Source organism: Aulostomus chinensis, chromosome 17, assembly GCF_037954235.1.
Source record: "Aulostomus chinensis isolate RoL2024-O1b breed Wild chromosome 17, RoL_Achi_v1.0, whole genome shotgun sequence".
NCBI lineage: Eukaryota > Metazoa > Chordata > Actinopteri > Syngnathiformes > Aulostomidae > Aulostomus > Aulostomus chinensis.
Window position 1 is genome coordinate 26,065,450 of NC_141336.1, and position 13,551 is coordinate 26,079,000.

General features: G+C 47.2%; 3 protein-coding genes across 4 annotated transcripts; 1 reads left to right on the forward strand and 2 right to left on the reverse strand.

Annotated features, from left to right (window-relative positions):
* The first annotated feature begins 2,492 nt into the window (after positions 1-2,492).
* pth2 (parathyroid hormone 2) lies at positions 2,493-3,506 on the forward strand. The gene is made up of 3 exons (XM_086181755.1): positions 2,493-2,587; positions 2,666-2,877; positions 3,155-3,506. The coding sequence occupies exons 1-3, from the start codon at positions 2,493-2,495 to the stop codon at positions 3,355-3,357; spliced, it is 510 nt and encodes a 169-aa protein (XP_086037881.1). The 3' UTR covers positions 3,358-3,506.
* Positions 3,296-7,480, reverse strand: tedc1 (tubulin epsilon and delta complex 1). Of its 2 annotated transcripts, none has more exons than XM_086181741.1 (8): positions 7,242-7,480; positions 6,367-6,451; positions 5,878-6,086; positions 5,327-5,464; positions 5,027-5,095; positions 4,827-4,913; positions 4,572-4,715; positions 3,296-4,034 (listed from the first exon to the last, which is right to left on the reverse strand). In XM_086181741.1, the coding sequence occupies exons 1-8, from the start codon at positions 7,335-7,337 to the stop codon at positions 3,732-3,734; spliced, it is 1,131 nt and encodes a 376-aa protein (XP_086037867.1). In that variant the 5' UTR covers positions 7,338-7,480; the 3' UTR covers positions 3,296-3,731. The 2 variants fall into 2 exon arrangements, with proteins under 2 accessions (XP_086037867.1, XP_086037866.1); XM_086181740.1 differs by having other exon boundaries at positions 7,194-7,480.
* A 279-nt stretch (positions 7,481-7,759) lies between these two features.
* dnal1 (dynein, axonemal, light chain 1) lies at positions 7,760-10,971 on the reverse strand. Its single transcript, XM_086181749.1, has 8 exons — positions 10,850-10,971; positions 10,398-10,436; positions 10,098-10,207; positions 9,958-10,013; positions 9,812-9,867; positions 9,553-9,679; positions 9,326-9,466; positions 7,760-8,827 (listed from the first exon to the last, which is right to left on the reverse strand). The coding sequence occupies exons 1-8, from the start codon at positions 10,850-10,852 to the stop codon at positions 8,778-8,780; spliced, it is 582 nt and encodes a 193-aa protein (XP_086037875.1). The 5' UTR covers positions 10,853-10,971; the 3' UTR covers positions 7,760-8,777.
* Between the last annotated feature and the right edge of the window lie 2,580 nt (positions 10,972-13,551).

A 13,551-nucleotide genomic window follows, 5' to 3' on the forward strand; every position in this document is an offset into this window, starting at 1 on the left:
GGCCAGCTGCTTCCTGTCTGCAGGCCATTATTTCCAAACGGGTCCATAATGAGGTCCTGACAAGGCGACGCGTTTCCTGTATGCTTAAGTCTGCACACGTGCTACCATTTCACCCTCATGTATGATTCATGACGGCCAGGCGAAATATCAAATACATATGGGTGTCAGTGGAGATCTTGATTTAGTCGCCCAGCTCAGGTTTCTCTTCCCTGACAGTGACAACGAAAACAATGTCTCTCCAGCAGCGAAACTCAGCAAACGATGAGATGCCATTGGGTAAAACACCTCTCCAGCCCGGGATCACCAGCGGTGATGTTGTCGGTTCCTGAGTACGGACGCACACGCGGGTCCGGTGTTCCAAAACACCCGCACTCGTGCTTGGACCTCCACACATCGGCGTGAATTACAGCCAGATTCCACGCTGCCTCTCAAGTTGTCACTAAGAAGCTTCAAGAGCTTCGACGTTTTTCCCTCCAGCATTTAAAGCTGCAATGGAACCTGTCAGTTTGACACCGAAGTGAAAAGCCTGATGTTCTTCTTCAGCTTGAACACTCTCTCAGAACAGAGAACAAACAACAACAATTAACTGATAGATTATTGTAATTGATATGGCAGTGATTTCCATTTGATTTTGGGATGGGAGAATTTAAAATGATAAAAAGTACTTGTTGATGAAATGTTTGATGTTATGAAGGGAATTCAAGGGCTTATTTATAATTTGGACATGACCTGATCTTCATCAGGAAACGTCTCCTGGTTCCTGCAGGTGAGCTTCCAGGTCGCTCACACGAGAGGAACACGCTTCACTCCCTAAACGTCAAACATCAGCAGATGTCAGCGCTCAGTCTTCAAGTCCACATTCTCTCAACTTCTGTCATTTGTTGATTTCAAATTTTCATGTCTTTTCCAACTTTATTAGTTTTGCAAAACATCCTTAAGGCCTGGAATTTTTTCCAGGTTTTTTCTTGTTTGTATGAACCCTGTAGCGATCATGAATCCACATAACAACACGTACATCATCGTAGAGAAATGAGGACGTTGATGTCTTAGGGCAGGAGAGAAAACAGAGTTGGCATGAATGAACATGCGCGCACACGCACACGCACACGCACAGAAGTGCTATAATGATTTCCAGTAATAAGATGCGTCTCTCCACAACAGCACCATGACTACGTGGCTTTGACGCTGGCCACTAACAAGCGAACAGCACTTCCAGCAGGTCGCTCCTCTTGCACACTAAACTCAAAGGTGGTTTGATCTGGTGAAGGGTGCAAGTTTGCATGTGGGTGGGAGGGGCTGGGGGGGCTAAAGTAGTCCAGTTCAGGGTATATATCAGTATGTAAGACAACAGGTGGATGCTCGTCACCCGCCGCACTCAGTTGCTTACAGACACGGCAAGCCAAGGGTTTAGGTTCTTACTGTCACGCTGGAGTGAAAGCTGACCTTTGACCTCCGAAAATCCAACATCGAGCGACTGCTTTCAGACCTTTGACCGACAGCAACGTCCACCTGAGACGCAGGTAAATGAAACGCCAATTTCTGACTAATACATGACTTTAGAATCGAATCTCACTCAGAGTTGTGGAGCAGTCAAAATGCGATGTCTTCCATAGAGACTTGAACATGGGGGCGTGTCCTTCACGACAAGAACAAGCGCTCCAAGTGTTGCTGCTCTTCGTGGAGCGTTCCGCGTTGTTCCAGCCGGTTATTTAAATCTTGGTTCATATTAATTCCATGAGTTTGTTCCTAGAATCCTTTATGGCTCAACTTTCCAGACTTCTCCTTTGATAAGTTCTGTTCTATCCCGTAGAGTTTGATGCTTTCCAAGTGCCGATAATTAAAAGCTGACTTTGTGAAAAACAGGAGCTTTTCTGAAGCCTTTCACTGATGGGCGGATGCAGGACCTCAGCCTATGTGATCGGATGGAAGTGACTTGATTCAAGCAAACATGGAGACTCCAACATGACGGAGGAAAATATATTTACATTTTTAGAAACAATGTCTACAATGTGGCTTCATTAACTTTTCAGAAACTGAATGAATGTTCGAAGCGAAGTAAAATCTGGTCAACTGGACGTAAGTTTATCTTGAAGACGTTTCACCTCTCATCCGAGAGGCTTCTTCAGTTCTAGTGAAGAGTGTGGAAGCTCCAGCTTATAAGCCTGTGTGGGAGTGGTCAGTGCTGTTGTGGTGGGTGAATGAATGTTACAAGTTTTCACGACGTGAACCCCATATTGACACAATTGTATTCCGGGACTCTTTCATGTTTCCAACTGAGAAGAGTTATGTCAGCAACGACAACCAGGCGCTGGAAGTGGTTGTAAAGGTCCCTGGAGGAGGTTTTTAGCAGGACTGAGCAGAACTGCGAGCCCTCACAGCTCAGGACGCTCGGCGCCGGCAGCTGACGCACACCCTCATTCATCTGAAGTAGCAACTCAAACTCGTACTTCTGTCACTGGCGTTTCTCTCTGTTGTGCTTTTTTTTAGTAAGGATGACGCCACTACCTGCTCTACCCCGCACAGCCTTCCTGTTGCTTTGCATTCTGGGTATCACCATGGTGACGTCCGGCTTCCCTCAGCCTCTCAGGTAGTCACTCACTCAAGTCTCCTCTGTGCTGAACGTGTCACTGCGACGCGGTAGAGGCCTCTCAGCCTCGTCCTACAGTCCATGTCCATCAGAATCAGAAAGTTTCTTATCTGCCTCCAGACGTCCTGACAACAAACCAGACTCTTGGGGTGTCGTCTTCCCCTCCTTCTCTCTCCATGACTGGAGCCTCCACATGATGTCAGCACCCAGCCTCGGGGCAGCACCCAATAGGAAGGCAGGCTTGATGAGGGAGGCGTGGCTCTTTGCTCCAGGGAGGGAAGATGCAAGGTAAATACTCTATAAGGTAACGTACCACAGGAAAGACGTACGCTCAGCCCGGCGCGACCGTCAGCTTGTTCTTGTTCAGTTTGATATTTCAATCCCAAATCAAAGAACTGCATTCTTGAGTCACAGAAGTGATGAGGGGAGGAAAAATGTCTTTGAGGGATCAATTCAGCCGGCGGTGAGCGCCTCTTTTACTGGAGGCAACGATGACATCAGAAGCTTCGTCTGCTGCATGTTCTCGTGTGAGTGTTGAATCTTGTGGTCACAGTCCGACTCTGGATGATGTATGGGTCTTGACCCCTAGCGTGGAGAGGGCGTGGCCTGCTGAGTGGTCATCGCAGGATGGCGGCCTGGTGAAGAGGAACATGGTGGTGGCTGATGACGCTGCGTTCAGGGAGAAGAGTAAGCTGCTCACCTCCATGGAGAGACAGAAGTGGCTCAACTCCTACATGCAAAAACTGCTCGTTGTTAAATCTTCAAGATAACTCCAGACAACTGAGTCAAGAGGAGCATTTCTGCTATCATGTACTGTTTTCTATTCCATTTATTGTAGCATTTTCAGTATTTTTCCTTCACACTGGTTGAAAAACACCCACCTGATCAAAGCTTTAATGGTAAAGTGGCAGTTTTGCTGTTGGACTGACAACTGAAGTTTTTCATTTGATTAATAAACATGCAAATGATGTTTTGGAGACGACCGCTTGTGCTTGACTAAGATGAATTTACAGATGATTGACATGAATAGATTCCATGTGTGGAAGGCTCAGATCTCCATTGTGCATTGTAGTTGATCTTTTGCTAAATTCTAGAACATTTTGTTGGGTGATGTGAGAACGCAGAGCGAGAGCCACACTAAGGTCTATGGTGCTATCAGCACCAGTTGCTCCAGCCTGCCAATCATGTCCTGCAGCCGACTCCTATTGGCCAGCCTCTGTGCGTCCCTCCCCTCCAGCAGCTGCGCCTCGGTGTGATGAAGCAGCTCGATGGCCTGAGATGCCGACAGCAGGCCTGTATCCTGGCCCTGACCCTGGGCCCCCCCGGCCTGCAGCCTGGCTCGGTAAGCCTGGGAGAGGGGGATCTGGGGGGGGAGGGAAGAGAGAGGAGGACCCTGGAGTCTCTCTCCTCTGTCGTCAGCATCCTCTCCATTTGTCCTCGCTCCTCTCTGGGACAAAGGGTGAGGAAATTTAGGCTGACATCACTCGGCAGGACATTCAGAACTTGACCCGTCCCAACGAAGTGGGACACCAAACTCATGACAGATTGAACTGATTCATCATCTTCTAACCATGAAAACACACCCAAGATGCAAAATGGTGAACGAGAGCAGCGTAACGGCTCTCTTCAGCTCCAGCAGGGGCCAACACGTGTCCTCAGAGGGCCCACGGGCCTGGACAGAGTACGTGAGGGAGGGACCACAATCCACCAATCAAAAGGAAACAGAGATTGCAGACAACTGGAGTCACAGCTCCTCGCCGTTAATCGTCGTGTGTTGCTAACATTAGCAGAAGGAGGTGCTCGGACGTTCCGAGGAATACGACCACATAGCGTCTGACACAAAAACAGTACAAGACTAAACTTGCTGTGAAGGACAATTAGGTTGACTTTTTCATTAAAACGATGTAGTGATTTGATCGTATTCCTTGTTTTGAAATGTTTTTGTCTGATTACATAATGATTCATATGAAGCTGTGAGGCCCACCTTCGCCGCGTCCAGCCTCAACAGCACGTCTTCCAGTCTCTCGAGCCCAACGTCTCCAGGGCGACAGGCTGCCATGCTCCTCCTGACTGTGAGCGTCGGTCTCCCAACTGCAGAATCCTTCACATGGCAATCCACCACACTGTACTACACACACACACACACACACACACACACACACACACACACTTGTACTCTACTCTGTCCGCTGGTGGGTGTGTGACCTGACAGTCAACGGTGTGTTGTTGTCTAACTCACCATCCAGGTCCAGAAGACTTTCTCCACCTGCTTCCAGTTCACAAAGGCTTGGAGGAGGTCACAGAGCTGCCGCACAGCAACACAATCCTGGAACACGAACACACACACACACACACACACACACACACACAGATGTTGTGGGTGCACTCACAAATGGAATATTCACACTTTTCATTGAATCCTACTTCACACTGACACACCTCCCTCAGCACAGAGGAGCTCTGATCTGCAGAGGAAGAGGAGGCGTTTGAGACACTTGCAGAATGAACCTGTAAAAAGATGGATTTCTCTGTTAGTCATTATCGAGTCTCTGAATGTTCCTTGTGATTACTGAATTCAATATTTTTTGATGTTGTGGCAAACAATATAAATGTCTGAATTGTGTTTTTACAAATTTCTGTGGTTTTCAGTCCCGAGTGTCTCTGCCTCTCATCGTTGGTTTCATATTAGCCATGATTGTCTTGTTCTTTGCGCAAGTTAGAAACAGAGAATGTCCTCACGGCATGAAGCAAGCGGGCTCGTTCTTCCTGCACAGACAGCAGGCTCCGCCCCTGGTGGCGCAGCCGGCCAATCAGCCACTGAAGTCTCCTGAGGGAGGGGCTCTCAACCTGGAATTCACCGGCAATCAGGGGGTTCATCTGAATATAGATATGAGATATAAATATGAAAGAATACAAATCCACAGGCTGATGTCATTGTACTGAAGTGTTACTACACAGGCTACCGCTAATGTTAGCATGTTCACCCCTGAGAAACAAACAGTCCAGAAGCGCAAATAAAACCAGTGAGCTTGTTCCTGCAGACTAAGCAGGAGGGGCGAAATTAAATGCTGCCCCCCCCCCCCCCAAGCAGGGACGTTTCTGGGGGTAGCTGAAGTACCCTGGAGCTAAATTTAGACCCTCGTTGCTGTGATAGAAACACACAGAGTTCCTCAAACAGTTCTTGCTCCTGGGCAAAGTTCCTGCAGGTGAAATGCACCTGAACACACTTCATGTCCTACTTTGTCACCAGTCTGCAGCAGCCTTGTGTTACTGGTACCAGGGCTTCTTACTGGTGCAGCTGGGAGTAGTGTTCTGTCCAGTTGCTGCACTCGGCGTGTCAGCAGGGTCTCCAGGGATCCGCTCGCGAGCAGCCAGCCCAGAGCCAGGAGGAGGTCCCTGCTGGTGAGTCCTCCATCCTCCTCACCCTGCTCATACATCCAGTCAGCATAGTAACCCATCCGCCACAGGCCCGCCGCCACCAGCTTCCTGCGCTCTGGGGCTACACGTCACAGAGGAGACACTCATTTAACCACACATGGAGCCACAGGATACTGGATCGAGAGCTCCTTTACATTTTCAAAATCTTTATGACACCAACACACACACACACACACACACACACACACACACACACACACACACACACACACAGCAAAGCCATGTCACGATGCATGACTCAGGATCTTTTATTCATGTCTGGGATCTCCCCAGCAAACGCTCCAGCATCCATCTGACGCTCCTGGAAACGTCGGTCTTTGAGAAGCCAGAGCGTCACTGACCGGCGGTTTCGTGAGCGTGACCTTGGGAGGATGCAGCTGAAGATGCCTGCAGGATGTTGGCCAGCAGCTGCCACAGCTGGTTCTCCTGGAAGGAGAGACGACTACTAGAACCTCATCCCAATATGTTCTCATGAATTTATGACTTATTTTTTGACCCTGGCAGATTCCTACATGCCCCTGAAGTGTCACATTCACCGAAGAAGAAAAACCTCCCCATTTTTACCCATTCACAAGTTCACCATCTCATTTATTTAGAAATCGTACATTTTTCTGAATTTAAGGATGAAAACGTATTTTTCTGAACGTCACTAACACAGCGATCACATGGTGCCGAGAACCTGTTTGAGTTGGTGAAGTTCTGCGTCTGCATCGTCCAGTAATGCCTGGACAAAGTACACAACCTCTGTACTAAAGTCCAAATATAAATTCCTCTGCCAAAAGAATACTTCATTCATCAATTAATTTTTCTCGACCAAGACTAAAAGTAATTGAAATATACGAAGTAAGTTATAAACTTACTTTTGAAATTATTTTTCAAAGGAAGTACTCCAGTACTTCTTTAACGCAAATAAAAATATGACTGAATAAGTTTCATTTGCTGAGGAGTAAAGTTTGACTGGGATTAGTTGTACTTTGACTGCCGTGTAGTACTTGTGTACTTCAGTCCACTGCTGATCTTAAGTCAGTGTTAGCGGGCCTCTACAGAATCCACGTCTCAAATGATTTACAGGGCAGAGACCTGCTGTTGCTGATGTTCCTGTTAAATACTCCTCCACAAACACAGCAGTGACGTCAGAACCTCAAACACAGACAGTAACGGAACCCACCACCTGGGCTTCACCCCCAAATTTAGCCCGTCTGAAGGTCTCCGGTACCGGGACATCACGGAGGCCGACAGCCGCTAGCAGCCGACACAGAGCGCCGATCACCCGCTTCACCTCCACGCTCACGGCCGCTTTACTCCGCTGCATGACGGCCTCACGGGGCGGAGCCAAACACCCGCAAACTATACTTTCGTAATGGAAGTGCAGTAAATACACGTGTACAACACTTCCAGGTACATTGGCACAGCTCCTCAGTTCCGTTGTTGAGATTTCGCGGTGAATCAGAGAACTTCCGGGTAAGCGCCATTGCCCTGGAAGCGGAAGCGATTGACGTCTGAGTCGACCAATCAAACTGCGCTTCAGAAAAATGTAGGCTTTCTGTAGTTTTTAATGGTTTGGAACTTTGCAAAAGCTTCATTTGGTCTCTTCATCAGCCTCAGGTAAGAAAATGCCCCACTTACCTTCCCAGCATTTATTTCAGATCACAAGATCAGATAGAAACACAAACTTCTCACAAGCTGTGTACTCATGCATGAAATAATTTCTAACATGAAGGTTACTTCATACAGACAGCAGTCATTCATTCAAATATGAATCTGTTTATTACATCTTTGAGAACAGGAATAATGCAGTTAGTTTGTAACGTGAAACTGTGCAGATTCATTTTCCCTTCAGAACATTGCAGGTTTTAGCAGGACAAAAGGCTACAGTAACGTCACAGTTGTGGAGGTACAGAATATTACTATAAATACTTGGCCCCATTACGCTGAGATCTTCCTGGATGTGGGAATCCTGAGGAACACGCTCAGCTACATACTCTCCAAATGCCCAGCACGAGGAAACTACTTCCTGGATTTTCCTCTTTTGGTCTCATTGGAGACGCGTCCTTCATTTCGAGCGTTGTCACAGACGCCAACTGCATAGAAAGCTTGCGACTCCCTCTTTCAACAGTAATATTGTGCTACTACTTTGTTTCACAGGATTTACATATAAAACTACTTCATCTTCAGGGTCATAATAAGAATGCTGTCCAGAGCGTAAGAAAATGTGCTTTTCACAGTCACACCAATCATGCCTCCGGTCCCAAGCCCACCACGAAGAACTCGGGGATGCACAATAACACCAGCACGTCGTTGCTATCAGCAGAAACTGATCATATTCCAAATATATCAGTACTGATCTTCGTATTACTGAAGTCTCTTCATCAACGACAATGAAACAACAATAAAAATATGATTTATGGGCTTTTCCAAATGTTCTGGAAACAAAAAATAAACTCAAATTCCAGTTAACGTGTTTTTCTGACTGTACCAAAAGTGAATACCATCTGTTTTATAGAGAATATCAATACCAGTACATATCGGCTATAGCAGCGCTAGAATATTGGCGTATCAATGTAAAATCCAATATTGTGCATCCCTGAGGTCAGCTCTTGAATTTATCATTTTGCTAGCTTATATTTGTGCTTGTCAGTCTACCACAGAGTATAAAAATGATGTAGAAACATTCAAAGTAAGGAAAAGCACCATGTTAAAGCTCAAGGGGAACAGAGAAGTCTCAGGCGGACGAGTGCAGCTCTGCAGCCTCTCAGCTCTCTCCGTCTCCTTCATCCTCTTCCTCCTTGATCACCGGCGTTCCTGCAACAGCACACGAGTCAGAGCCAGCTACAAACCTGGGGCCTGCTTTTATGGAGACATTTCAGAAACATCATCTCAAGCTGGATTAGACGTAGGAAAACAGTTTCACTACAATTTATGACTTCAGCACAGGAAGAATGTTTCCTGTTGCAGGAGTGAAGTGTTGACCGAGGAAGAGCCCTTTCAGTTTTAAGGCAGGTCCACTTTACTGGTAAAACATTGCTTATTAACAATGAAAAGAAAATATGGAGCTCCCCGAAATAGATTGTTTAAAAAAAAGGACGTGACATTTCCACGAACCCACAGAAGTACAAGATTACGCTACATCAAAAGTTCTGTGGGACCTCACAAAGTACCGTACAATTTTCTCTCTACTCCTGATTTTTCCCTCTCCCAATTCCCTCCAGGGCCCCCTGTAACATGCACTTGGACTCGATCAGTTTTGTGTTCAACAGCTGTAAACTCGTACTGCAGCAGTGACAGCTGAAACGCTCTTACCATCCAGCTTCTTCAGATTAGGTAATCTCTTGGAGGCTTCATCCATCCACGTTCCCTCTGCTGAATGCTTCTCCTCTAGAGGGTTTCCAACAAACACCAGGTCCACGAGGGACGGCAGCTCAGCCAGCCTCACAAACTCTCCTGCAAAACACAGAGGTCACATGAGGGAGTCGCTCGCACGGTTCTAGGAAGAACCTGTCAGGAACCCATCATGTCTGTCAGCTCACCCCATTCTTTGACCAGGTTGTTGGACATGTAGAGGACTTTGAGTTTCTTCATGCTGTGAACTCCCTTCAGCTTCTCAATCAAGTTATAAGAGATCCACAGCTCTTCTAATGTGTCTCCTACTGCCTCCTGCAAACACACACACACGCACAGACACACGGTTAGAGTAAATAAGGTTAATCTAGTACATCATACAAGCATGTGTAACTACTTCTGACATCTGAACTCGACTTAGAGAGTTCATCTGGTCTCACAACTTACCAGCCCACTGAGTGCCTTGATGTTATTTCTTCCCAGTGACAAAATCCTCAGGTTCTCTGGAGGAACGGACAAACACACACAGTTTGCCCAAAACTGTGTTTTTGTGTGGATTTACTGTGCAGGTTTTATAAAGTAAAAGTACTCACTCAGGCCATTAAGATTTGTTATCTTCTCAATGCAGTTGGTGGACAGAGACAACTTCCTGTGAAGGACACAGCACATCAGATACTGAAGGCAAATCATGGAGGATATTCAAGGAATGCACATCCTCGTATGATGGACTCACTCGCAGCTGCTGAGCGTGGACAGAGACGCGTCCATCTTCTCTATGGGAGGAACCTGACCGTACAGTTTTATGGCTTTGGCCTCGTTCACTTTCTCTCCTGACTTCTCCTCCTGCACACACACGCACACACACCTCAAATGCAGTTATTAATTCTGGACAGAAAATATACATTGAACAAAATCAATATCAAATTCATCGTTTTTTTTTGGACTTTGCACCAGAGTACTATTTCATGTGGCTAGTTCTTTTTGCTCTCCAGCAGAGGACGTGTGTACCACTTCTTGCCCCTCCTGTCCTCACCCATTTAGCCAGCGCGTCTTTCACAGTCGTTGCTTTGGCCTGGAGACACAACATGAAGACCCACATCAACTCTGAGCACACAGCCGACCATGTTCAACAGGTTCTGGATAATGCCAGTCAGAGGGATTCAGCTGCTATTTGAGTGACACAACATGTTCCAAAATCTGCTGTAATACGTGATATCAGGAAAACACCAGAGGAACATAAATCCCGGGGCGGGAGCTGGTATCACACTGCTAGCTGGCGAATGCTAGCTGACAGACGTATCGGCTAACTAGCTAATTAAAGATGCTAAACATGCTACCCAGACACTGTAACGGTGACTGGGTGGATAAACATGACGTCAGGGAGGACTCTCGCCGGTGGATGCAGTAAACTTCGAAACTGACTGGAAAAAACGGGGTAAATAGCATATTTAATTCGCCTAAAAGAGTCGACAGCACAACACTCACCATGTTGACAGGCTGCCTCGGTTGCTATGGTACTGCCAGGCAGTTTAAGAACTGCACATGCGCAATGCCACTGCGGTTGGATTTGACCCAGATTGAAAAAAAAGTATATTAACTAGAAATCAGATATCTGAAACGAATCCGTCGATATTAGATGAGAACACGGTCGATCTCAGTTCTACCGACACTCCAGGGAACAGCTCAGCTGTTTCGGCCTCGATGAAATCCTGAAATATTCAGAAGTGCGTTAAAACCTGCTTTTATGGTTCAGTTTCATCGCTTGTAACACATTTTTGCATTCTTTTAGCTACTACCGCGTGGATGTTGACCGTGTTATTTCAGTTGGGATATTATTTGTCTATGAATACATTTTAGGTTTTGATTTGGTTGAGGGGCGGCCCGGTGGAGCAGTGGTCCTCACTGTGGCCCCCCATCAAGAAGGTTGAGGGTGGAGCCCCGGCTGCAGCACGGGGTCTTTCTGGGTGAGTCTCCATGTTCTCCCTGTTCCTGCTGGGTTCTCTCTGGTACTCCAGCTTCCTCCACAGTCCAAAGACATCAAGAGGGACCAGGTTAATCCAGACTCTAAATTGACCGTAGGCGTGGCTGGGAGAGCCAATGGTTGTCTGTCTCTATGTGTTGGCCCTGCCATGGACTGGTGACCTGTCCAGGGGGAAGGCTGCTGGGATAGGCTCCACCCCCACCACCCTGAACAGGAGGAGAGGGGGAACATGGAGGGATGATGGAGGGATGATGGAGGGATGATGGATTTGTTTTGTGTTTGTCTGTGTTGTCCCTCTCCTCCGTGGGGAATAAGATTCATTTGTTAATAAAACCAGGTGCTTCAGCCTGCCAAGCGAATGTCGCCCTGAAGGCCTTTTTTAACATCTCATTTTTAACTTTTTGTACTGAACAGTTGAAGCTCCTTAATGCTTTTATGTGTTTGTATGCACAATGACAATATATGTATTCTATTCTACTTCCTAGATAGATAAAAATAAATAAATTATTTCGTGTTTTTATGCGATTTCTGAACTCCTTATCGTATTGAAATTATACTTAAACACTGCCTCCTAGTGTTGAGTCTGCAGTACTACCCCAGTCTGTCACTGACCTTGAATCAATTTTGGGGCCCTAAAGTCAACTTTCACTGAGCTCCTGCTGCACGTGAGTAATTGATGAAAGTGAATAGTAACCTTTAATTACAAAACACATAATTAGCTCAGATCCTTCAGATGTGGACCAGTTTGCTGGCAGCACCGGGTTCCATGTCAGGGTTCGGGTGGAGAACATAAACAGAGCTTTGATCCCCACCTGACAGACATCCACCCACGGACCAGGCCTCGCCTCCTGCTCCCCTCTTTGCTAGTCCACCACGCTCACCTTCACCAACAGAAACAAGCTCTTCTCCTCAGTCTGCACCTGTGACCTCTGGCCATCTCATCTTTTTCCATTCACTCTTGAGTCAAGATCGAATTCTGAGGCAAAATTTCATAATTCACACAATTTCAGAGGTGTTAAATGAACCCTCACGTCTTCATGGCTACAGGTGAAAGGAGAGGATTCAGGTAAGTCTCTGCTGTGTGTGTGTGTGTGTGTCTGTGTGTGTGTGTGAGAAGCACATTTACTCACTAGTCTGTCACAGATGCTCAGCCCCCCCCCTCTTTTTTTGGACTTAACTTTAATTGAATAACGAGGAAACGAGAAAGTTCATCTGGAGGGCATCAGAGGACTCTGGTTTAACAAGAGACGTGACGTGAAAGTGAAGCCTCTGGTCAGAGCTTTCAGCAGCTGCAGCTCATTTCCTGCTGTGAGGATCCTCGTTTTCATCCTTGAGTCCCAGTGGACGTTGGTGCCTCATATACCACATCGGACGTGGGTGGGAACTCGCTGCTGAACCGGCAGCACCAACAGCCTCCTGGCTCCAGTCCAGTGCTGGTGCTGGTGTGGAGGTGTAACAATAACAACATGGCGACTGAACACAAGCAAGCACCATAAGCAAACACTTACGAGCCGGCGCCCTGACGAAGGGCGGCGCTGTGTTTCACCCTGGCGACTAAATCTGAAAATCAGGAGTCCAGAAGATGAAAAAAACAGAGATCCTGCTTCAGCTGTCCAGGGTCCAGAGACCAGCAGTAAACTGAGCAAACATGCTTCCGATCGGGCACATCAACGGCGGCGGACCCTCCCATGCAACACAAAACACATGACACTAGGGATCCTGGCGCAGGTGAGCGGCCTGGTGACACCGTTCGAGGTTAAACGTGATGCAGGTCACTGCAAAGCAAGGCAACAAGGAGATCTGTGCTCAGATGGCTCTCCCACTGAAGCTGGATCGAGGGGCTCCAGAAACAAAGGGTGGCCTGAGAGGGGGACAGTCCTGAGGGGTTCTACACAGACCGGAGGGTTGCAGAATGGGTCCCTCGAGTCAACGCCAGCTGCTTCTCAACAGGAAGTGATCAGCTAAAAAGCTCAAACGCTGCAGAGGAGCGAGATGTGGATCCCATCAAGAGTTCAGACTGATATCATGACGAACACGTTGGAGAAAACAATGTCAGTTAAGGACCACCCACTCGATTCATCAGGATCTCTCAAACGCACCTCATGCTCTTCATGCACAGGTGGAGTTTACTCTGAAAATTAACCATGAGTATCAGAAACTTGCGAGCAAGTAGATCTGAAGACTTTCACCATCAGGACCCCTGCAG